This window comes from Salvelinus alpinus, chromosome 20 (genome assembly GCF_045679555.1).
Source record: "Salvelinus alpinus chromosome 20, SLU_Salpinus.1, whole genome shotgun sequence".
NCBI lineage: Eukaryota > Metazoa > Chordata > Actinopteri > Salmoniformes > Salmonidae > Salvelinus > Salvelinus alpinus.
In genome coordinates this window covers 1790406-1816871 of record NC_092105.1, presented here as the reverse complement: position 1 = coordinate 1816871, position 26466 = coordinate 1790406, and the positions used below count along the sequence as shown (strand labels likewise).

Below are 26466 nucleotides of genomic sequence, written 5' to 3'. Positions count from 1 at the left end.
TATTCCCTATATAGTACACTACTTTAGACCAGAGCCCTATTCCCTATATACTGCACTACTATAGACCAGAGCCCTATTCCCTATATAGTGCACTACTATAGACCAGAGCCCTATTCCCTATATAGTGCACTACTATAGACCAGAGCCCTATTCCCTATATAGTGCACTACTTTAGACCAGAGCCCTATTCCCTATATAGTACACTACTTTAGACCAGAGCCCTATTCCCTATATAGTGCACTACTTTAGACCAGAGCCCTATTCCCTATATAGTACACTACTTTAGACCAGAGCCCTATTCCCTATATAGTGCACTACTATAGACCACAGCCCTATTCCCTATATAGTGCACTACTATAGACCAGAGCCCTATTCCCTATATAGTGCACTACTATAGACCAGAGCCCTATTCCCTATATAGTGCACTACTTTAGACCAGAGCCCTATTCCCTATATAGTACACTACTTTAGACCAGAGCCCTATTCCCTATATAGTGCACTACTATAGACCAGAGCCCTATTCCCTATATAGTGCACTACTATAGACCAGAGCCCTATTCCCTATATAGTGCACTACTATAGACCAGAGCCCTATTCCCTATATAGTGCACTACTATAGACCAGAGCCCTATTCCCTATATAGTGCACTACTATAGACCAGAGCCCTATTCCCTATATAGTGCACTACTATAGACCAGAGCCCTATTCCCTATATAGTGCACTACTATAGACCAGAGCCCTATTCCCTATATAGTGCACTACTATAGACCAGAGCCCTATTCCCTATATAGTGCACTACTATAGACCAGAGCCCTATTCCCTATATAGTGCACTACTATAGACCAGAGCCCTATTCCCTATATAGTGCACTACTTTAGACCAGAGCCCTATTCCCTATATAGTGCACTACTTTAGACCAGAGCCCTATTCCCTATATAGTGCACTACTTTAGACCAGAGCCCTACTCCCTATATAGTGCACTACTATAGACCAGAGCCCTATTCCCTATATAGTGCACTACTATAGACCAGAGCCCTATTCCCTATATAGTGCACTACTTTAGACCAGAGCCCTATTCCCTATATAGTGCACTACTTTAGACCAGAGCCCTATTCCCTATATAGTGCACTACTTTAGACCAGAGCCCTATTCCCTATATAGTGCACTACTATAGACCAGAGCCCTATTCCCTATATAGTGCACTACTTTAGACCAGAGCCCTATTCCCTATATAGTGCACTACTTTAGACCAGAGCCCTATTCCCTATATAGTGCACTACTTTAGACCAGAGCCCTATTCCCTATATAGTGCACTACTTTAGACCAGAGCCCTATTCCCTATATAGTGCACTACTATAGACCAGAGCCCTATTCCCTATATAGTGCACTACTATAGACCAGAGCCCTATTCCCTATATAGTGCACTACTTTAGACCAGAGCCCTATTCCCTATATAGTACACTACTTTAGACCAGAGCCCTATTCCCTATATACTGCACTACTTTAGACCAGAGCCCTATTCCCTATATAGTGCACTACTATAGACCAGAGCCCTATTCCCTATATAGTGCACTACTATAGACCAGAGCCCTATTCCCTATATAGTGCACTACTTTAGACCAGAGCCCTATTCCCTATATACTGCACTACTATAGACCAGAGCCCTATTCCCTATATAGTGCACTACTATAGACCAGAGCCCTATTCCCTATATAGTGCACTACTATAGACCAGAGCCCTATTCCCTATATAGTGCACTACTTTAGACCAGAGCCCTATTCCCTATATACTGCACTACTATAGACCAGAGCCCTATTCCCTATATAGTGCACTACTATAGACCAGAGCCCTATTCCCTATATAGTGCACTACTATAGACCAGAGCCCTATTCCCTATATAGTGCACTACTTTAGACCAGAGCCCTATTCCCTATATAGTACACTACTTTAGACCAGAGCCCTATTCCCTATATAGTGCACTACTATAGACCAGAGCCCTATTCCCTATATAGTGCACTACTATAGACCAGAGCCCTATTCCCTATATAGTGCACTACTATAGACCAGAGCCCTATTCCCTATATAGTGCACTACTATAGACCAGAGCCCTATTCCCTATATAGTGCACTACTATAGACCAGAGCCCTATTCCCTATATAGTGCACTACTATAGACCAGAGCCCTATTCCCTATATAGTGCACTACTATAGACCAGAGCCCTATTCCCTATATAGTGCACTACTGTAGACCAGAGCCCTATTCCCTATATAGTGCACTACTATAGACCAGAGCCCTATTCCCTATATAGTGCACTACTATAGACCAGAGCCCTATTCCCTATATAGTGCACTACTTTAGACCAGAGCCCTATTCCCTATATAGTGCACTACTTTAGACCAGAGCCCTATTCCCTATATAGTGCACTACTATAGACCAGAGCCCTATTCCCTATATAGTGCACTACTTTAGACCAGAGCCCTATTCCCTATATAGTACACTACTTTAGACCAGAGCCCTATTCCCTATATAGTGCACTACTATAGACCAGAGCCCTATTCCCTATATAGTGCACTACTTTAGACCAGAGCCCTATTCCCTATATAGTACACTACTTTAGACCAGAGCCCTATTCCCTATATAGTGCACTACTATAGACCAGAGCCCTATTCCCTATATAGTGCACTACTATAGACCAGAGCCCTATTCCCTATATAGTGCACTACTATAGACCAGAGCCCTATTCCCTATATAGTGCACTACTATAGACCAGAGCCCTATTCCCTATATAGTGCACTACTATAGACCAGAGCCCTATTCCCTATATAGTACACTACTATAGACCAGAGCCCTATTCCCTATGTAGTGCACTACTATAGACCAGAGCCCTATTCCCTATATAGTGCACTACTTTAGACCAGAGCCCTATTCCCTATGTAGTGCACTACTATAGACCAGAGCCCTATTCCCTATGTAGTGCACTACTATAGACCAGAGCCCTATTCCCTATATAGTGCACTACTTTAGACCAGAGCCCTATTCCCTATGTAGTACACTACTATAGACCAGAGCCCTATTCCCTATATAGTACACTACTATAGACCAGAGCCCTATTCCCTATATAGTACACTACTATAGACCAGAGCCCTATTCCCTATGTAGTGCACTACTATAGACCAGAGCCCTATTCCCTATATAGTACACTACTATAGACCAGAGCCCTATTCCCTATATAGTGGTACTACTATAGACCAGAGCCCTATTCCCTATATAGTACACTACTATAGACCAGAGCCCTATTCCCTATATAGTGGTACTACTATAGACCAGAGCCCTATTCCCTATATAGTACACTACTATAGACCAGAGCCCTATTCCCTATATAGTACACTACTATAGACCAGAGCCCTATTCCCTATATAGTGGTACTACTATAGACCAGAGCCCTATTCCCTATATAGTGCACTACTATAGACCAGAGCCCTATTCCCTATATAGTGGTACTACTATAGACCAGAGCCCTATTCCCTATATAGTACACTACTATAGACCAGAGCCCTATTCCCTATATAGTGGTACTACTATAGACCAGAGCCCTATTCCCTATATAGTGCACTACTATAGACCAGAGCCCTATTCCCTATATAGTGGTACTACTATAGACCAGAGCCCTATTCCCTATATAGTACACTACTATAGACCAGAGCCCTATTCCCTATATAGTGGTACTACTATAGACCAGAGCCCTATTCCCTATATAGTGCACTACTATAGACCAGAGCCCTATTCCCTATGTAGTGCACTACTATAGACCAGAGCCCTATTCCCTATGTAGTGCACTACTATAGACCAGAGCCCTATTCCCTATATAGTGCACTACTATAGACCAGAGCCCTATTCCCTATATAGTGGTACTACTATAGACCAGAGCCCTATTCCCTATATAGTGCACTACTATAGACCAGAGCCCTATTCCCTATATAGTGGTACTACTATAGACCAGAGCCCTATTCCCTATATAGTACACTACTATAGACCAGAGCCCTATTCCCTATATAGTACACTACTATAGACCAGAGCCCTATTCCCTATATAGTGGTACTACTATAGACCAGAGCCCTATTCCCTATATAGTACACTACTATAGACCAGAGCCCTATTCCCTATATAGTACACTACTATAGACCAGAGCCCTATTCCCTATATAGTGGTACTACTATAGACCAGAGCCCTATTCCCTATATAGTGCACTACTATAGACCAGAGCCCTATTCCCTATATAGTGGTACTACTATAGACCAGAGCCCTATTCCCTATATAGTACACTACTATAGACCAGAGCCCTATTCCCTATATAGTGGTACTACTATAGACCAGAGCCCTATTCCCTATATAGTGCACTACTATAGACCAGAGCCCTATTCCCTATATAGTGGTACTACTATAGACCAGAGCCCTATTCCCTATATAGTACACTACTATAGACCAGAGCCCTATTCCCTATATAGTGGTACTACTATAGACCAGAGCCCTATTCCCTATATAGTGCACTACTATAGACCAGAGCCCTATTCCCTATGTAGTGCACTACTATAGACCAGAGCCCTATTCCCTATGTAGTGCACTACTATAGACCAGAGCCCTATTCCCTATATAGTGCACTACTATAGACCAGAGCCCTATTCCCTATATAGTGGTACTACTATAGACCAGAGCCCTATTCCCTATATAGTGCACTACTATAGACCAGAGCCCTATTCCCTATATAGTGGTACTACTATAGACCAGAGCCCTATTCCCTATATAGTACACTACTATAGACCAGAGCCCTATTCCCTATATAGTGGTACTACTATAGACCAGAGCCCTATTCCCTATATAGTGCACTACTATAGACCAGAGCCCTATTCCCTATATAGTGCACTACTATAGACCAGAGCCCTATTCCCTATGTAGTGCACTACTATAGACCAGAGCCCTATTCCCTATGTAGTGCACTACTATAGACCAGAGCCCTATTCCCTATATAGTACACTACTATAGACCAGAGCCCTATTCCCTATATAGTACACTACTATAGACCAGAGCCCTATTCCCTATATAGTGGTACTACTATAGACCAGAGCCCTATTCCCTATATAGTACACTACTATAGACCAGAGCCCTATTCCCTATATAGTGGTACTACTATAGACCAGAGCCCTATTCCCTATATAGTACACTACTATAGACCAGAGCCCTATTCCCTATATAGTACACTACTATAGACCAGAGCCCTATTCCCTATATAGTGGTACTACTATAGACCAGAGCCCTATTCCCTATATAGTGCACTACTATAGACCAGAGCCCTATTCCCTATATAGTGGTACTACTATAGACCAGAGCCCTATTCCCTATATAGTACACTACTATAGACCAGAGCCCTATTCCCTATATAGTGGTACTACTATAGACCAGAGCCCTATTCCCTATATAGTGCACTACTATAGACCAGAGCCCTATTCCCTATATAGTGGTACTACTATAGACCAGAGCCCTATTCCCTATATAGTACACTACTATAGACCAGAGCCCTATTCCCTATATAGTGGTACTACTATAGACCAGAGCCCTATTCCCTATATAGTGCACTACTATAGACCAGAGCCCTATTCCCTATGTAGTGCACTACTATAGACCAGAGCCCTATTCCCTATGTAGTGCACTACTATAGACCAGAGCCCTATTCCCTATGTAGTGCACTACTATAGACCAGAGCCCTATTCCCTATGTAGTGCACTACTATAGACCAGAGCCCTATTCCCTATATAGTGCACTACTATAGACCAGAGCCCTATTCCCTATATAGTGGTACTACTATAGACCAGAGCCCTATTCCCTATATAGTGCACTACTATAGACCAGAGCCCTATTCCCTATATAGTGGTACTACTATAGACCAGAGCCCTATTCCCTATATAGTACACTACTATAGACCAGAGCCCTATTCCCTATATAGTGGTACTACTATAGACCAGAGCCCTATTCCCTATATAGTGCACTACTATAGACCAGAGCCCTATTCCCTATATAGTGGTACTACTATAGACCAGAGCCCTATTCCCTATATAGTACACTACTATAGACCAGAGCCCTATTCCCTATATAGTGGTACTACTATAGACCAGAGCCCTATTCCCTATATAGTGCACTACTATAGACCAGAGCCCTATTCCCTATATAGTGGTACTACTATAGACCAGAGCCCTATTCCCTATATAGTACACTACTATAGACCAGAGCCCTATTCCCTATATAGTGGTACTACTATAGACCAGAGCCCTATTCCCTATATAGTGCACTACTATAGACCAGAGCCCTATTCCCTATATAGTGGTACTACTATAGACCAGAGCCCTATTCCCTATATAGTACACTACTATAGACCAGAGCCCTATTCCCTATATAGTGGTACTACTATAGACCAGAGCCCTATTCCCTATATAGTGCACTACTATAGACCAGAGCCCTATTCCCTATGTAGTGCACTACTATAGACCAGAGCCCTATTCCCTATGTAGTGCACTACTATAGACCAGAGCCCTATTCCCTATATAGTGCACTACTATAGACCAGAGCCCTATTCCCTATATAGTGGTACTACTATAGACCAGAGCCCTATTCCCTATATAGTACACTACTATAGACCAGAGCCCTATTCCCTATATAGTGGTACTACTATAGACCAGAGCCCTATTCCCTATATAGTGCACTACTATAGACCAGAGCCCTATTCCCTATATAGTGGTACTACTATAGACCAGAGCCCTATTCCCTATATAGTACACTACTATAGACCAGAGCCCTATTCCCTATATAGTGGTACTACTATAGACCAGAGCCCTATTCCCTATATAGTGCACTACTATAGACCAGAGCCCTATTCCCTATATAGTGCACTACTATAGACCAGAGCCCTATTCCCTATATAGTACACTACTATAGACCAGAGCCCTATTCCCTATATAGTGCACTACTATAGACCAGAGCCCTATTCCCTATATAGTGCACTACTATAGACCAGAGCCCTATTCCCTATATAGTGCACTACTATAGACCAGAGCCCTATTCCCTATGTAGTGCACTACTATAGACCAGAGCCCTATTCCCTATATAGTGCACTACTATAGACCAGAGCCCTATTCCCTATATAGTGCACTACTATAGACCAGAGCCCTATTCCCTATATAGTACACTACTATAGACCAGAGCCCTATTCCCTATGTAGTGCACTACTATAGACCAGAGCCCTATTCCCTATATAGTACACTACTATAGACCAGAGCCCTATTCCCTATATAGTGGTACTACTATAGACCAGAGCCCTATTCCCTATATAATACTCTACTTTAGACCAGAGCCCTATTCCCTATATAGTACACTACTATAGACCAGAGCCCTATTCCCTATATAGTGGTACTACTATAGACCAGAGCCCTATTCCCTATATAGTACACTACTATAGACCAGAGCCCTATTCCCTATATAGTACACTACTATAGACCAGAGCCCTATTCCCTATATAGTGGTACTACTATAGACCAGAGCCCTATTCCCTATATAGTGCACTACTATAGACCAGAGCCCTATTCCCTATGTAGTGCACTACTATAGACCAGAGCCCTATTCCCTATATAGTGCACTACTATAGACCAGAGCCCTATTCCCTATATAGTGCACTACTATAGACCAGAGCCCTATTCCCTATATAGTACACTACTATAGACCAGAGCCCTATTCCCTATGTAGTGCACTACTATAGACCAGAGCCCTATTCCCTATATAGTACACTACTATAGACCAGAGCCCTATTCCCTATATAGTGGTACTACTATAGACCAGAGCCCTATTCCCTATATAGTACACTACTATAGACCAGAGCCCTATTCCCTATATAGTACACTACTATAGACCAGAGCCCTATTCCCTATATAGTGGTACTACTATAGACCAGAGCCCTATTCCCTATATAGTGCACTACTATAGACCAGAGCCCTATTCCCTATATAGTGGTACTACTATAGACCAGAGCCCTATTCCCTATATAGTACACTACTATAGACCAGAGCCCTATTCCCTATATAGTGGTACTACTATAGACCAGAGCCCTATTCCCTATATAGTGCACTACTATAGACCAGAGCCCTATTCCCTATATAGTGGTACTACTATAGACCAGAGCCCTATTCCCTATATAGTACACTACTATAGACCAGAGCCCTATTCCCTATATAGTGGTACTACTATAGACCAGAGCCCTATTCCCTATATAGTGCACTACTATAGACCAGAGCCCTATTCCCTATGTAGTGCACTACTATAGACCAGAGCCCTATTCCCTATGTAGTGCACTACTATAGACCAGAGCCCTATTCCCTATATAGTGCACTACTATAGACCAGAGCCCTATTCCCTATATAGTGGTACTACTATAGACCAGAGCCCTATTCCCTATATAGTACACTACTATAGACCAGAGCCCTATTCCCTATATAGTGGTACTACTATAGACCAGAGCCCTATTCCCTATATAGTGCACTACTATAGACCAGAGCCCTATTCCCTATATAGTGGTACTACTATAGACCAGAGCCCTATTCCCTATATAGTACACTACTATAGACCAGAGCCCTATTCCCTATATAGTGGTACTACTATAGACCAGAGCCCTATTCCCTATATAGTGCACTACTATAGACCAGAGCCCTATTCCCTATATAGTGGTACTACTATAGACCAGAGCCCTATTCCCTATATAGTACACTACTATAGACCAGAGCCCTATTCCCTATATAGTGGTACTACTATAGACCAGAGCCCTATTCCCTATATAGTGCACTACTATAGACCAGAGCCCTATTCCCTATGTAGTGCACTACTATAGACCAGAGCCCTATTCCCTATGTAGTGCACTACTATAGACCAGAGCCCTATTCCCTATATAGTGCACTACTATAGACCAGAGCCCTATTCCCTATATAGTGGTACTACTATAGACCAGAGCCCTATTCCCTATATAGTACACTACTATAGACCAGAGCCCTATTCCCTATATAGTGGTACTACTATAGACCAGAGCCCTATTCCCTATATAGTGCACTACTATAGACCAGAGCCCTATTCCCTATATAGTGCACTACTATAGACCAGAGCCCTATTCCCTATATAGTGGTACTACTATAGACCAGAGCCCTATTCCCTATATAGTGCACTACTATAGACCAGAGCCCTATTCCCTATATAGTGCACTACTATAGACCAGAGCCCTATTCCCTATGTAGTGCACTACTATAGACCAGAGCCCTATTCCCTATGTAGTGCACTACTATAGACCAGAGCCCTATTCCCTATATAGTACACTACTATAGACCAGAGCCCTATTCCCTATATAGTACACTACTATAGACCAGAGCCCTATTCCCTATATAGTACACTACTATAGACCAGAGCCCTATTCCCTATATAGTGGTACTACTATAGACCAGAGCCCTATTCCCTATATAGTACACTACTATAGACCAGAGCCCTATTCCCTATATAGTGGTACTACTATAGACCAGAGCCCTATTCCCTATATAGTGCACTACTATAGACCAGAGCCCTATTCCCTATATAGTACACTACTATAGACCAGAGCCCTATTCCCTATATAGTGGTACTACTATAGACCAGAGCCCTATTCCCTATATAGTGCACTACTATAGACCAGAGCCCTATTCCCTATATAGTGGTACTACTATAGACCAGAGCCCTATTCCCTATATAGTGCACTACTATAGACCAGAGCCCTATTCCCTATATAGTGGTACTACTATAGACCAGAGCCCTATTCCCTATATAGTGCACTACTATAGACCAGAGCCCTATTCCCTATATAGTGGTACTACTATAGACCAGAGCCCTATTCCCTATATAGTACACTACTATAGACCAGAGCCCTATTCCCTATATAGTGGTACTACTATAGACCAGAGCCCTATTCCCTATATAGTGCACTACTATAGACCAGAGCCCTATTCCCTATGTAGTGCACTACTATAGACCAGAGCCCTATTCCCTATGTAGTGCACTACTATAGACCAGAGCCCTATTCCCTATATAGTGCACTACTATAGACCAGAGCCCTATTCCCTATATAGTGGTACTACTATAGACCAGAGCCCTATTCCCTATATAGTACACTACTATAGACCAGAGCCCTATTCCCTATATAGTGGTACTACTATAGACCAGAGCCCTATTCCCTATATAGTGCACTACTATAGACCAGAGCCCTATTCCCTATATAGTGGTACTACTATAGACCAGAGCCCTATTCCCTATATAGTACACTACTATAGACCAGAGCCCTATTCCCTATATAGTGGTACTACTATAGACCAGAGCCCTATTCCCTATATAGTGCACTACTATAGACCAGAGCCCTATTCCCTATATAGTGGTACTACTATAGACCAGAGCCCTATTCCCTATATAGTACACTACTATAGACCAGAGCCCTATTCCCTATATAGTGGTACTACTATAGACCAGAGCCCTATTCCCTATATAGTGCACTACTATAGACCAGAGCCCTATTCCCTATGTAGTGCACTACTATAGACCAGAGCCCTATTCCCTATGTAGTGCACTACTATAGACCAGAGCCCTATTCCCTATATAGTGCACTACTATAGACCAGAGCCCTATTCCCTATATAGTGGTACTACTATAGACCAGAGCCCTATTCCCTATATAGTACACTACTATAGACCAGAGCCCTATTCCCTATATAGTGGTACTACTATAGACCAGAGCCCTATTCCCTATATAGTGCACTACTATAGACCAGAGCCCTATTCCCTATATAGTGCACTACTATAGACCAGAGCCCTATTCCCTATATAGTGCACTACTATAGACCAGAGCCCTATTCCCTATGTAGTGCACTACTATAGACCAGAGCCCTATTCCCTATATAGTGCACTACTATAGACCAGAGCCCTATTCCCTATATAGTGCACTACTATAGACCAGAGCCCTATTCCCTATATAGTACACTACTATAGACCAGAGCCCTATTCCCTATGTAGTGCACTACTATAGACCAGAGCCCTATTCCCTATATAGTACACTACTATAGACCAGAGCCCTATTCCCTATATAGTGGTACTACTATAGACCAGAGCCCTATTCCCTATATAATACTCTACTTTAGACCAGAGCCCTATTCCCTATATAGTACACTACTATAGACCAGAGCCCTATTCCCTATATAGTGGTACTACTATAGACCAGAGCCCTATTCCCTATATAGTACACTACTATAGACCAGAGCCCTATTCCCTATATAGTACACTACTATAGACCAGAGCCCTATTCCCTATATAGTGGTACTACTATAGACCAGAGCCCTATTCCCTATATAGTGCACTACTATAGACCAGAGCCCTATTCCCTATATAGTGGTACTACTATAGACCAGAGCCCTATTCCCTATATAGTACACTACTATAGACCAGAGCCCTATTCCCTATATAGTGGTACTACTATAGACCAGAGCCCTATTCCCTATATAGTGCACTACTATAGACCAGAGCCCTATTCCCTATATAGTGGTACTACTATAGACCAGAGCCCTATTCCCTATATAGTACACTACTATAGACCAGAGCCCTATTCCCTATATAGTACACTACTATAGACCAGAGCCCTATTCCCTATATAGTGGTACTACTATAGACCAGAGCCCTATTCCCTATATAGTGCACTACTATAGACCAGAGCCCTATTCCCTATGTAGTGCACTACTATAGACCAGAGCCCTATTCCCTATGTAGTGCACTACTATAGACCAGAGCCCTATTCCCTATATAGTGCACTACTATAGACCAGAGCCCTATTCCCTATATAGTGGTACTACTATAGACCAGAGCCCTATTCCCTATATAGTGCACTACTATAGACCAGAGCCCTATTCCCTATATAGTGGTACTACTATAGACCAGAGCCCTATTCCCTATATAGTACACTACTATAGACCAGAGCCCTATTCCCTATATAGTGGTACTACTATAGACCAGAGCCCTATTCCCTATATAGTGCACTACTATAGACCAGAGCCCTATTCCCTATATAGTGGCACTACTATAGACCAGAGCCCTATTCCCTATATAGTGCACTACTATAGACCAGAGCCCTATTCCCTATATAGTGGCACTACTATAGACCAGAGCCCTATTCCCTATATAGTGCACTACTATAGACCAGAGCCCTATTCCCTATATATTGCACTACTATAGACCAGAGCCCTATTCCCTATATAGTGCACTACTATAGACCAGAGCCCTATTCCCTATATAGTGCACTACTATAGACCAGAGCCCTATTCCCTATATACTGCACTACTATAGACCAGAGCCCTATTCCCTATATAGTGGTACTACTATAGACCAGAGCCCTATTCCCTATATAGTGCACTACTATAGACCAGAGCCCTATTCCCTATATACTGCACTACTATAGACCAGAGCCCTATTCCCTATATAGTGCACTACTATAGACCAGAGCCCTATTCCCTATATACTGCACTACTATAGACCACAGCCCTATTCCCTATATAGTGCACTACTATAGACCAGAGCCCTATTCCCTATATACTGCACTACTATAGACCAGAGCCCTATTCCCTATATAGTGCACTACTATAGACCAGAGCCCTATTCCCTATATACTGCACTACTATAGACCAGAGCCCTATTCCCTATATAGTGCACTACTATAGACCAGAGCCCTATTCCCTATATAGTGCACTACTATAGACCAGAGCCCTATTCCCTATATAGTACACTACTATAGACCAGAGCCCTATTCCCTATATAGTGCACTACTATAGACCAGAGCCCTATTCCCTATATAGTGCACTACTATAGACCAGAGCCCTATTCCCTATGTAGTGCACTACTTCTGACCATCTGGAACTCTACCAAATCATGTCGATTTATTATTTAATACAATGACTTACGTGTCATTAAAGATGCCATATTAAATGGTCAGATTACATCCCTGGTCCCAATACATTATAAACCACCAGACCCCATCATCACTAATACAGGAACAGCTAAACTAACCGTTGATCCCTAAACGTTAGGAGAACTAAACAGAAACAAGTCTGAGCGAGGCCCAGCAGGCAGAAAGCAGCTTTACACCAGGGTTACTGCAGTGCTCTCTCTCTGTGTGCCAAATAGCACCCTATTCCCTATTATAGTACACTACATTTCACCATAGATCTAACGGGCCCTAGTCAATTGTTGTGCACTATGTTGGTAATACGGTTCCATTTGGGTAGCAATCTCTCTCCCTCCTCTGCCTCCCTCCATCCTCTCTCCCTCTGTCTGTCTGTCTGTCAGTCTGTCTGCCTGTCAGCTTCAAATCTGTCTGTGACCTCCCCCGGTTTAATCTGCACATCTGGTGTTCTCTCTCTCTCTCTCTCTCCACCTACACTAACAAACCATCTCTCTCTCTCTCTCTCCACCTACACTAACAAACCATCTCTCTCTCTCTCTCCATCTACACTAAACCATCTCTCTCTCTCTCCATCTACACTAACAAACCATCTCTCTCTCTCTCTCTCCACCTACACTAACAAACCATCTCTCCCTCTCTCTCTCCATCTACACTAAACCATCTCTCTCTCTCTCCATCTACACTAACAAACCATCCCTCTCTCTCTCTCTCTCCATCTACACTAACAAACCATCTCTCCCTCTCTCTCTCCATCTACACTAAACCATCTCTCTCTCTCTCCATCTACACTAACAAACTATCCCTCCCTCTCTCTCTCCATCTACACTAACAAACCATCCCTCTCTCTCTCTCTCTCTCCATCTACACTAACAAACCATCTCTCTCTCTTTTCTTCTTAACTTCTTAAAGCATTGTTGGTTAAGGGCTTGTCAGTAAGCATTTCACTGAGGTCTACTACACCTGTTGTATTCAGCATTTCACTGTAAGATCTACTACACCTGTTGTATTCAGCATTTCACTGTGAGGTCTACTACACCTGTTGTATTCAGCATTTCACTGTAAGGTCTACTACACCTGTTGTATTCAGCATTTCACTGTGAGGTCTACTACACCTGTTGTATTCAGCATTTCACTGTGAGGTCTACTACACCTGTTGAATTCAGCATTTCACGGTGAGGTCTACTACACCTGTTGTATTCAGCATTTCACTGTGAGGTCTACTACACCTGTTGTATTCAGCATTTCACTGTAAGATCTACTACACCTGTTGTATTCAGCATTTCACTGTGAGGTCTACTACACCTGTTGTATTCAGCATTTCACTGTGAGGTCTACTACACCTGTTGTATTCAGCATTTCACTGTAAGGTATACTACACCTGTTGTATTCAGCATTTCACTGTGAGGTCTACTACACCTGTTGAATTCAGCATTTCACGGTGAGGTCTACTACACCTGTTGTATTCAGCATTTCACTGTGAGGTCTACTACACCTGTTGTATTCAGCATTTCACTGTGAGGTCTACTACACCTGTTGTATTCAACATTTCACTGTGAGGTCTACTACACCTGTTGAATTCAGCATTTCACGGTGAGGTCTACTACACCTGTTGTATTCAGCATTTCACTGTAAGATCTACTACACCTGTTGTATTCAGCATTTCACTGTGAGGTCTACTACACCTGTTGTATTCAGCATTTCACTGTAAGGTCTACTACACCTGTTGTATTCAGCATTTCACTGTAAGGTCTACTACACCTGTTGTATTCAGCATTTCACTGTGAGGTCTACTACACCTGTTGTATTCAGCATTTCACTGTAAGATCTACTACACCTGTTGTATTCAGCATTTCACTGTGAGGTCTACTACACCTGTTGTATTCAGCATTTCACTGTAAGGTCTACTACACCTGTTGTATTCAGCATTTCACTGTAAGGTCTACTACACCTGTTGTATTCAGCATTTCACTGTGAGGTCTACTACACCTGTTGTATTCAGCATTTCACTGTGAGGTCTACTACACCTGTTGTATTCAGCATTTCACTGTAAGGTCTACTACACCTGTTGTATTCAGCATTTCACTGTGAGGTCTACTACACCTGTTGAATTCAGCATTTCACGGTGAGGTCTACTACACCTGTTGTATTCAGCATTTCACTGTGAGGTCTACTACACCTGTTGTATTCAGCATTTCACTGTGAGGTCTACTACACCTGTTGTATTCAACATTTCACTGTGAGGTCTACTACACCTGTTGTATTCAGCATTTCACTGTAAGGTCTACTACACCTGTTGTATTCAGCATTTCACTGTAAGGTCTACTACACCTGTTGTATTCAGCATTTCACTGTGAGGTCTACTACACCTGTTGTATTCAGCATTTCACTGTAAGATCTACTACACCTGTTGTATTCAGCATTTCACTGTGAGGTCTACTACACCTGTTGTATTCAGCATTTCACTGTAAGGTCTACTACACCTGTTGTATTCAGCATTTCACTGTGAGGTCTACTACACCTGTTGTATTCAGCATTTCACTGTGAGGTCTACTACACCTGTTGTATTCAGCATTTCACTGTGAGGTCTACTACACCTGTTGTATTCAGCATTTCACTGTAAGGTCTACTACACCTGTTGTATTCAGCATTTCACTGTGAGGTCTACTACACCTGTTGTATTCAGCGTTTCACTGTGAGGTCTACTACACCTGTTGTATTCAGCGTTTCACTGTGAGGTCTACTACACCTGTTGTATTCAGCATTTCACTGTAAGGTCTACTACACCTGTTGTATTCAGCATTTCACTGTGAGGTCTACTACACCTGTTGTATTCAGCATTTCACTGTGAGGTCTACTACACCTGTTGCATTCAGCATTTCACTGTGAGGTCTACTACACCTGTTGTATTCAGCATTTCACTGTGAGGTCTACTACACCTGTTGTATTCAGCATTTCACTGTGAGGTCTACTACACCTGTTGTATTCAGCATTTCACTGTAAGGTCTACTACACCTGTTGTATTCAGCATTTCACTGTAAGGTCTACTACACCTGTTGTATTCAGCATTTCACTGTGAGGTCTACTACACCTGTTGTATTCAGCATTTCACTGTGAGGTCTACTACACCTGTTGTATTCAGCGTTTCACTGTGAGGTCTACTACACCTGTTGTATTCAGCATTTCACTGTAAGGTCTACTACACCTGTTGTATTCAGCATTTCACTGTGAGGTCTACTACACCTGTTGTATTCAGCATTTCACTGTGAGGTCTACTACACCTGTTGCATTCAGCATTTCACTGTGAGGTCTACTACACCTGTTGTATTCAGCATTTCACTGTGAGGTCTACTACACCTGTTGTATTCAGCATTTCACTGTGAGGTCTACTACACCTGTTGTATTCAGCATTTCACTGTAAGGTCTACTACACCTGTTGTATTCAGCATTTCACTGTAAGGTCTACTACACCTGTTGTATTCAGCATTTCACTGTAAGGTCTACTACACCTGTTGTATTCAGCATTTCACTGTGAGGTCTACTACACCTGTTGTATTCAGCATTTCACTGTGAGGTCTACTACACCTGTTGTATTCAGCATTTCACTGTGAGGACTACTACACCTGTTGTATTCAGTATTTCACTGTAAGGTCTACTACACCTGTTGTATTCAGCATTTCACTGTGAGGTCTACTACACCTGTTGTATTCAGCATTACACTGTGAGGTCTACTACACCTGTTGTATTCAGCATTTCACTGTAAGGTCTACTACACCTGTTGTATTCATCATTTCACTGTGAGGTCTACTACACCTGTTGTATTCAGCATTTCACTGTAAGGTCTACTACACTTGTTGTATTCAGCATTTCACTGTAAGGTCTACTACACCTGTTGTATTCATCATTTCACTGTGAGGTCTACTACACCTGTTGTATTCAGCATTTCACTGTGAGGTCTACTACACCTGTTGTATTCAGCATTTCACTGTGAGGACTACTACACCTGTTGTATTCAGCATTTCACTGTAAGGTCTACTACACCTGTTGTATTCAGCATTTCACTGTGAGGTCTACTACACCTGTTGTATTCAGCATTTCACTGTGAGGTCTACTACACCTGTTGTATTCAGCATTTCACTGTGAGGTCTACTACACCTGTTGTATTCAGCATTTCACTGTGAGGTCTACTACACCTGTTGTATTCAGCATTTCACTGTAAGGTCTACTACACCTGTTGTATTCAGCATTACACTGTAAGGTCTACTACACCTGTTGTATTCAGCATTTCACTGTAAGGTCTACACCTGTTGTATTCAGCATTTCACTGTAAGGTCTACTACACCTGTTGTATTCAGCATTTCACTGTAAGGTCTACACCTGTTGTATTCAGCATTTCACTGTAAGGTCTACTACACCTGTTGTATTCAGCATTTCACTGTAAGGTCTACTACACCTGTTGTATTCAGCATTTCACTGTGAGGTCTACTACACCTGTTGTATTCAGCATTTCACTGTGAGGTCTACTACACCTGTTGTATTCAGCATTTCACTGTAAGGTCTACTACACCTGTTGTATTCAGCATTTCACTGTAAGGTCTACACCTGTTGTATTCAGCATTTCACTGTAAGGTCTACTACACCTGTTGTATTCAGCATTTCACTGTGAGGTCTACTACACCTGTTGTATTCGGCACATGTGACAAATACAATGTGATATTAAGATTATAACACGGCTAGTGTAGATGTATTTAGGAAAGGTGAAGAACAGAGGGGGCATGATTAAAAAAATGGCAAAGTAATAAATTAAAATCAGGAGCAGTCTGTACTAGTGTTAAGAGGTAAACTAGTTTTATTTATTTAATGGTCCTTCAATCTGGTTCTATCAGTTGATCAGTTGGTACAGTCTGAATCGCTGTAGAGGAATGTAGTGAAGGTTGAACAGTACATGTATTGGTGTGTGTGTGTGTGTGTGTGTGTGTGTGTGTATCGAGAGGTAGCCTACCTCTGTACTGCCCGGGGGGCCCTGATTGGACCCCTGTGGTGTGGGTGTTGCCCCGTCCTGCTCCGAGGGCCGGAGATAACTATCCAGAGAATCCACGCTGCTGGCCGACGCTGAGGTCACCGACGACCAGGAGGACTGGGAGATGGAGCGGACCGCGTGTTCGCTGACCGTCCCCACGGAGCCTGTCCTGCGGTGGGTGTGGCGGTGGGAGGCGGGCCTCCGCATGGTGGAGGAGGAAGAGGAAGAGGTGGAGCCACTAGCCAAGGAGTGGGAGCTCTGTCTGCCAGCCTCGTCCATACTGAGAGACGCCTGCTCCAGCTGGGACGTGATATCATCCAGGGACAGGTTGGAGGCCAAGGGACGGCGAGCTGCCACCGTGGAGGCTGGCGAGGCCCGGGTACTGGTAGATAGACAGAGAGGTACTTTACTTTATCTAAGGTCAAAAACAGCAGCAAAATAAAAACACATACTGTAGCGGACAATAAAAAAAACAAAGTCCGAAAGGAAGTCAATCAATAAAAATGTGCTAAATTGATAAATAATCAATAAATAAACACATAAATACCACAACACAACAGTGACATCAAAGACGTCTTCAACATAAATATATCCAGTTCAGTAACAGCTTACCTGCTGGAGGCACTGCCCCCACTGCTGGAGGTGCCTCCTCCACTGCCCCACCATGCCTAACATGCCATGCTTACCTGCTGGAGGCACTGCCCCCACTGCTGGAGGTGCCTCCTCCACTGCCCCACCATGCCTAACATGCCATGCTTACCTGCTGGAGGCACTGCCCCCACTGCTGGAGGTGCCTCCTCCACTGCCCCCCGCTCCACCATGCCCCTTGGTGGTGGTGCGGCCAGCAGGGGGTTTCTGGCGCAGCTTAGCATCACCTGGAACACCCAGCCTGTTCTTGCCACTATTGGGCTTGCCGATGGTGCTCAGCTCCTGCTCTATGGAACACAGGTCTGCCATCAGGGAATCCAGGTCTACACTGTCTCCACCCTTGTTCAAAGCCTCTGGAAGAAGAAGAATAACAACATAAACAACAACAGAAACAACAACAACAAAATTAACAACAACATCAACATCATCAACATCAACATCAACATCAACATCAACAACAACATCAACAACAACAACAACATCAACAACAACAACAACATCAACAACAACAACATCAACAACAACATCACAACAACATCAACAACAACATAAACAACATCAACAACAACAACATAAACAACAACATAAACAACATTAACAACAACAACATAAACAACAACATAAACAACAACATAAACAACAACATAAACAACAACATAAACAACATTAACAACAACAACATTAAAAACAAACACAAATAATATAGCTGCAAGCAGCCATGCCGGGGTTCAAGCTTTGGCCCCATAGCGCCACCACCAGGACAAATTGTACACATTTCTTTTCGGATGAGCTACTTCTGTACTCTTTACCACACTTGCCAAATATCAGAACTCAAAATCAAACAGAACACGCAATATATGCTTTTGATGTATTTTGGACCATTTTCAATAATGTTGACTACTTTAAACGCCTTATTCTCCAGAAGAATCTTGGGATGCACGCATTAAAAATAAATAATTTCCGAAGACTCTAGTGCAAAACAATATGGCTGCTATAAGCCAATGAGCTTGCGATAATTGTTTTTCCTGTCCAACAGCGCTACCGTGTCAGCAAACAACCATACTCTACAGGTCAGCTAGACTGACATCCCTGAGCATGTGTGCCAAATTCCATCACTCCGAGCCAATCTTTTTACATTTATTTAACCTTTATTTAACTAGGCAAGTCAGTTAAAAACAAATTCTTATTTAAAATGACGGCCTACCCTGGCCAAACCCGGATGACGCTGGGCCAATTGTGCGCCACCCTATGGGACTCCCAATCACGGCTGGATGTGATACAGCCTGGATTCGAACCAGGGACTGTAGTGACGCCTCAAGCACTGCGATGCAGTGCCTTAGACCGCTGCACCACCCGGGAGCCTAGATCAAACAGATCAAAATATAAAAACTGTATGTGCCCGATATAGATATATATAGATATATATAGATAGAGAGATAGATATAGATAGAGATATAGAGAGATAGATATAGATAGAGAGATAGATATAGATAGAGAGATAGATATAGATAGAGAGATAATATAGATAGAGATAGATAGAGAGATAGATATAGATAGAGATAGAGAGATAGATATAGATAGAGATAGATATATATAGAGATAGATATAGATATAGAGATATATATAGATAGAGAGATAGATAGATATAGATAGATATAGATAGAGAGATAGATATAGATAGACAGATAGAGAGAGATAGAGATAGATAGATATAGATATAGAGATAGATAGATATAGCGCCATAGTGTAAAATAGGAACATCCGTGTCTGGTTTATATGTATTTATGTGCCAGGTCACGCCTACTTGAATGTTTATTGGTCAGTACCATGTTGTTTGAGTTGCTAGCATGGAAAATATTGCATTGTGAAACCTTGGTTCATAAATGCCATGTATCAAGTTCTGTGAGCCATGACCATTCTTTGAAAGCATTTCATGGCTACAGGTGTGAGTGCTACGGGGCGGTAGTCGTTTAGACAGATTACCTTTGCGCTCTTGGACACAGGGACTACGGTGGTCTGCTTGAAACTTAGGAATTACAGACTGGGTCAGGGAGAGGTTGAAAATGTCAGTGAAGACACTTGCCAGCTTGTCAGCACATGCTCTGAGTGTGAATCCTGGTAATCCATCTGGCCCTATGGCCTTGTTAATGTTAACCTGTTTAACTTCTTATGGCTGCAGGGGCAGTATTGAGTAGCTTGGATGAAAGGTGCCCAGAGTAAACGGCCTGCTCCTCAGTGCTAGTTACTAATATATGCATAGTATTATTCGCATTGGATAGAAAACACTCTGAAGTTTCTAAAACTGTTTGAATGATGTCTGTGAGTATAACAGAACTCATATGGCAGGCAAAAATCAGAGGAGAAATCCAAACAGGAAGTGAGAAATCTGAGGTTGGTAGGTTTTCAACACAGTTCCCATTGAAATCCCCTTGAGATATGAATGAAGTTGCACTTCCTAGGGCTTCCACTAGATGTCAACCGTCTATAGAAATTTGAATGAGGCTTCTACTGTGTTGTGGGACTGAATAAGAACAGAATGAACAGGTGTCTGGCAGTCAGCCATTTTCTGGTCACGCACATGATATCCACTTGCGTTCCGTTGCTCCTCAAGACACAAAGGAATTCTCAGGTTGGAACTTTATTGAAGATATATGATAAAAACATCCTAAAGATTGATTCTGTAAATAGTTTGAAATGTTTCTTCGACCTGTAATATAACTTTTTGAAGTTTTTGTCCGAAGTAACGCTCGACCAGAACGAGGGTTTGGATATGTATACCAAACGCCTAACAAAAGGAGGTATTTGGACATAAATAACAGACATTATCGAACAAAACAAACATTTATTGTGGACCTGGGATTCCTGGGAGTGCATTCTGATGAAGATCATCAAAGGCAAGGGAACATTTATCATGTAATTTCTGGTTTCTGTTGACTCCAACATGGCGGCTAATTTGACTATTGTTCTGAGTGCCGTCTCAGATTATTGCATGGTTTGCTTTTTCCGTAAAGTTTTTCTGAAATCTACCACAGCGGTTGCATTAAGGAGAGGTATATCTATAATTCCATGTGTATAACTTGTATTATCATCTACATTTATGATGAGTATTTCTGTTGAAACGATGTGGCTATGCAAAATCACTTGATGTTTTTGGAACTAGTGAATGTAACACGCCAATGTAAACTCAGATTTTTTTATTTTATATAAATATGAACTTTATCAAACAAAACATACATGTATTGTGTAACATGAAGTCCTATGAGTGTCATCTGATGAAGATCAACAAAGGTTAGTGATTCATTTTATCTCTATTTGTGCTTTTTGTGACTCCTATCTTTGGCTGGAAAAATGGCTGTGCTTATTGTGGTTTGGTGGTGACCTAACATAATCATTTGTGGTGCTTTCGCTGTAAAGCCTATTTGAAATCGGACAGTTTGGTGGGATTAACAACAAGATTACCTTTAAAATGGTATAAGACACATGTATGTTTGAGGAATTTTAATTATGAGATTTGTTGTTTTGAATTTGGCGCCCTGCACTTTCACTGGCTGTTGTCATATCATCCCGTTAACGGGATTGCAGCCCAAAGAAGTTAAAGGTCTCAATCATATCGACTACGGAAAGCGGGATCACACAGTCGTCCGGAACAGCGGGTGCTCTCATGCATGGTTCAATGTTGCTTGCCTCGAAGTGAGCATATAAGGCATTTAGCTCATCTGGTAGGCAGTGGGCAGCTATCGGCTGGGTTTCCCTTTGTAATCCGGGATAATTTGAAAGTCCTGTTAGAGCAGGCGTAGTAGGATTCAAACTTATTCCTGTATTGCCGCTTTGCCTGTTTGATGGCTCGTCGAAGGTCGTAGTGGCATCTCTTATACAGTGCATTCGGAAAGTATTCAGACCCCTTCACTTTTTCCACATTGCTACGTTACTCAAAATTCAGCTCAGGTGCATCTTGCTTCCATTGATCATCCTTGAGATGTTTCTACAACTTGTTTGGAGTCCACCTGTGGTAAATTCAATTGATTGGACATGATTTGGAAAGGCACACACCTGTCTATATAAAGGTCACACAGTTGACAGTGCATGTCAGAGCAAAAACTAAGCCATGAGGTCGAAAGAATTGTCCGTAGAGCTCAGAGACAGGACTGTCGAGGCACAGATCTGGGGAAGGGCAACAAAAAAATTCTGCAGCATTGAAGGTCCCAAACAACCCAGTGGTTTCCATCTTTCTTAAATGGAAGAAGATTGGAACCACCAAGATTCTTCCTAGAGCTGGCCGCCAGGCCAAACTGCAATCGACGGAGAAGGGCTTTGGTCAGGGAGGTGACCAAGAACCCGATGGTCACTCTGACAGAGCTCCTGGGTTCCTCTGTGGAAACGGTTGTCCTTCTGGAAGGTTCTCCCATCTCTGCAACATTCCGCCAACCACAGGGCTGGTGCCTCATCTGTTACCAAGAGATGTCAGCAGATTAAGGACATAAATGCAGCTCCTGCCTATTTTATCGCTTGTGATGGTTCAAGTGATGCTGATGACATAGCAAAGATAGCACAGCTCTGCAGTTATGTGAACTCTGGGGGTCCACAAGAGGAACTGCAGAGCTGTCTGTAGAAACAGATGGGGCACCAGCCCCGTGGTAACAGATGGGGCGCCAGCCCCGTGGTAACAGATGGGGCGCCAGCCCCGTGGTAACAGATGGGGCGCCAGCCCCGTGGTAACAGATGGGGCGCCAGCCCCGTGGTAACAGATGGGGCGCCAGCCCCGTGGTAACAGATGGGGCGCCAGCCCCGTGGTAACAGATGGGGCGCCAGCCCCGTGGTAACAGATGGGGCGCCAGCCCCGTGGTAACAGATGGGGCACCAGCCCCGTGGTAACAGATGGGGCACCAGCCCCGTGGTAACAGATGGGGTACCAGCCCCGTGGTAACAGATGGGGCACCACGAGGGAAGAAAAGGGGAGCTTCCAACATAGATGGTTGGATCAAAAGCTAATGGCTTTTCACTGTATCATGAATCAAGAGGCACAAACATCTCCACTAGAGGACATGGAAAAGTACGGTGGCTGTCCAAAGCGTGCTAAAGCGGTTTGCCGCCTGCCTGGCGGTGAGAATGTTCATGCCACACATTTGCAGAACTCAAGATCCTGAGTGGTTGGAGAAATTCTCCTTCAAGGTCACCATGACATCTCACCTAAATAACCTCAACAGAAAGCTCCCGGGAAACACGGCCCTTCTGCTTCTAGAAGAGGTGTTGTAATTCAGACGGGTGTTAACTGTGTTCGCCAGAGACTTGCAGGCGCACGGGTCTCATTTCCCTGAAAACAGCCGAACCATCAGATTGACACCGCAAATTTGCAAGTTTCCATTCTGACAATCCAACAATCATTTGCTACACCATTTCACTATCATTTCCTGTAAACCCCTTGATGTTGACAGACTTCTCCACATTCCAGGAAGTGAGCCAACCACAGCTGGAATTGGAACTGGCTGACATGCAGGACAAGAACATACGGGTGTCAAAATTCAAAGGCCTGAGGACGTACCTGGAAAATCTGGCACGCCAGAAGGCCACATTGGCTCAAAATCACAAATGGAAAGACCAGCTTGTATTTGACATGTCGAATGGAAAGACCAGCTTATATTTGACATGTGGAATGGAAAGACCAGCTTGTATTTGACATGTGGAATGGAAAGACCAGCTTGTATTTGACATGTGGAATGGAAAGACCAGCTTGTATTCGACATGTGGAATGGAAAGACCAGCTTGTATTCGACATGTGGAATGGAAAGACCAGCTTGTATTCGACATGTGGAATGGAAAGACCAGCTTGTATTCGACATGTGGAATGGAAAGACCAGCTTGTATTCGACATGTGGAATGGAAAGACCAGCTTGTATTTGACATGTGGAATGGAATTCCTGACAGCTACATGAAGAGAAACGCATTTGGCATTATGTCAATCTTTGGGTCAATTTACCTGTGCGAGCAGGTGTTTTCCAGCAGGAACTTTATCAAAAAACAAACTTCGCTGCCGTCTGAGCATGCAGTCCTGTCATCTTTAAGACCTGCTCAGTGGCTCAGAGGCAGAACCGTTAAGACCTGCTCAGAGACACAGCGGCAGAACCGTTAAGACCTGCTCAGAGACACAGCGGCAGAACCGTTAAGACCTGCTCAGAGACACAGCGGCAGAACCGTTAAGACCTGCTCAGAGACACAGCGGCAGAACCGTTAAGACCTGCTCAGAGACACAGCGGCAGAACCGTTAAGACCTGCTCAGAGACACAGCGGCAGAACCGTTAAGACCTAATCAGAGGTAGAACCGTTAAGACCTGCTCAGAGGTAGAACCGTTAAGACCTGCTCAGAGGTAGAACCGTTAAGACCTGCTCAGAGGTAGAACCGTTAAGACCTGCTCAGAGGTAGAACCGTTAAGACCTGCTCAGAGGCAGAACCGTTAAGACCTGCTCAGAGGCAGAACCGTTAAGACCTGCTCAGAGGCAGAACCGTTAAGACCTGCTCAGAGGCAGAACCGTTAAGACCTGCTCAGAGGCAGAACCGTTAAGACCTGCTCAGAGGCAGAACCGTTAAGACCTAGAACCGTTAAGACCTGCTCAGAGGCAGAACCGTTAAGACCTGCTCAGAGGCAGAACCGTTAAGACCTGCTCAGAGGTAGAACCGTTAAGACCTGCTCAGAGGTAGAACCGTTAAGACCTGCTCAGAGGTAGAACCGTTAAGACCTGCTCAGAGGTAGAACCGTTAAGACCTGCTCAGAGGCAGAACCGTTAAGACCTGCTCAGAGGCAGAACCGTTAAGACCTGCTCAGAGGCAGAACCGTTAAGACCTGCTCAGAGGCAGAACCGTTAAGACCTGCTCAGAGGTAGAACCGTTAAGACCTGCTCAGAGGCAGAACCGTTAAGACCTGCTCAGAGGCAGAACCGTTAAGACCTGCTCAGAGGCAGAACCGTTAAGACCTGCTCAGAGGCAGAACCGTTAAGACCTGCTCAGAGGCAGAACCGTTAAGACCTGCTCAGAGGCAGAACCGTTAAGACCTGCTCAGAGGCAGAACCGTTAAGACCTGCTCAGAGGTAGAACCGTTAAGACCTGCTCAGAGGCAGAACCGTTAAGACCTGCTCAGAGGCAGAACCGTTAAGACCTGCTCAGAGGCAGAACCGTTAAGACCTGCTCAGAGGCAGAACCGTTAAGACCTGCTCAGAGGCAGAACCGTTAAGACCTGCTCAGAGACAGAACCGTTAAGACCTGCTCAGAGGCAGAACCGTTAAGACCTGCTCAGAGACAGAACCGTTAAGACCTGCTCAGAGACAGAACCGTTAAGACCTGCTCAGAGGCAGAACCGTTAAGACCTGCTCAGAGACACAGACGCAGAAATCACACTGAACTGGTAAATTATGCTATTTATTCATTCATTCATTTAATTTGTAAGAAATCTGTTCATAATACCAGTTTGTATTTAGATCTTTTACAGGCCCACAGCTGACACTGAGGGAGGATTGGGTGAAAGGGGAACAAAGAAAAAGCCAACCACACCAGAGATAACCTTGTGATTACAGCCTACAATACCAGAGATAACCTTGTGATTACAGCCTACAATACCAGAGACAGTATATCCTTATCTATACCATACCTCCGGTGAGTGAGGAGACCAGTATATCCTTATCTATACCATATCTCCGGTGAGTGAGGAGACCAGTATATCCTTATCTATACCATATCTCCGGTGAGTGAGGAGACCAGTATATCCTTA

General features: G+C 43.4%; 1 protein-coding gene across 3 annotated transcripts in view; it reads right to left on the bottom strand.

The window, feature by feature from the left end:
* The window catches only part of LOC139546198 (ras-associated and pleckstrin homology domains-containing protein 1-like), a 173973-nt gene that overhangs the window by 96823 nt on the left and 50684 nt on the right, over positions 1 to 26466 (bottom strand). For 2 of the 3 annotated variants that reach the window (XM_071354299.1, XM_071354300.1), the window contains exons 4-5: positions 18822 to 19062; positions 18044 to 18443 (exon numbers count right to left, since the gene is read on the bottom strand). In XM_071354299.1, the coding sequence (XP_071210400.1) occupies positions 18044 to 18443; positions 18822 to 19062 (641 nt within the window). Of the gene's footprint in view, positions 1 to 18043; positions 18444 to 18673; positions 18789 to 18821; positions 19063 to 26466 lie in introns of those variants that run through there. The other variant, XM_071354301.1, reaches the window with a different exon arrangement.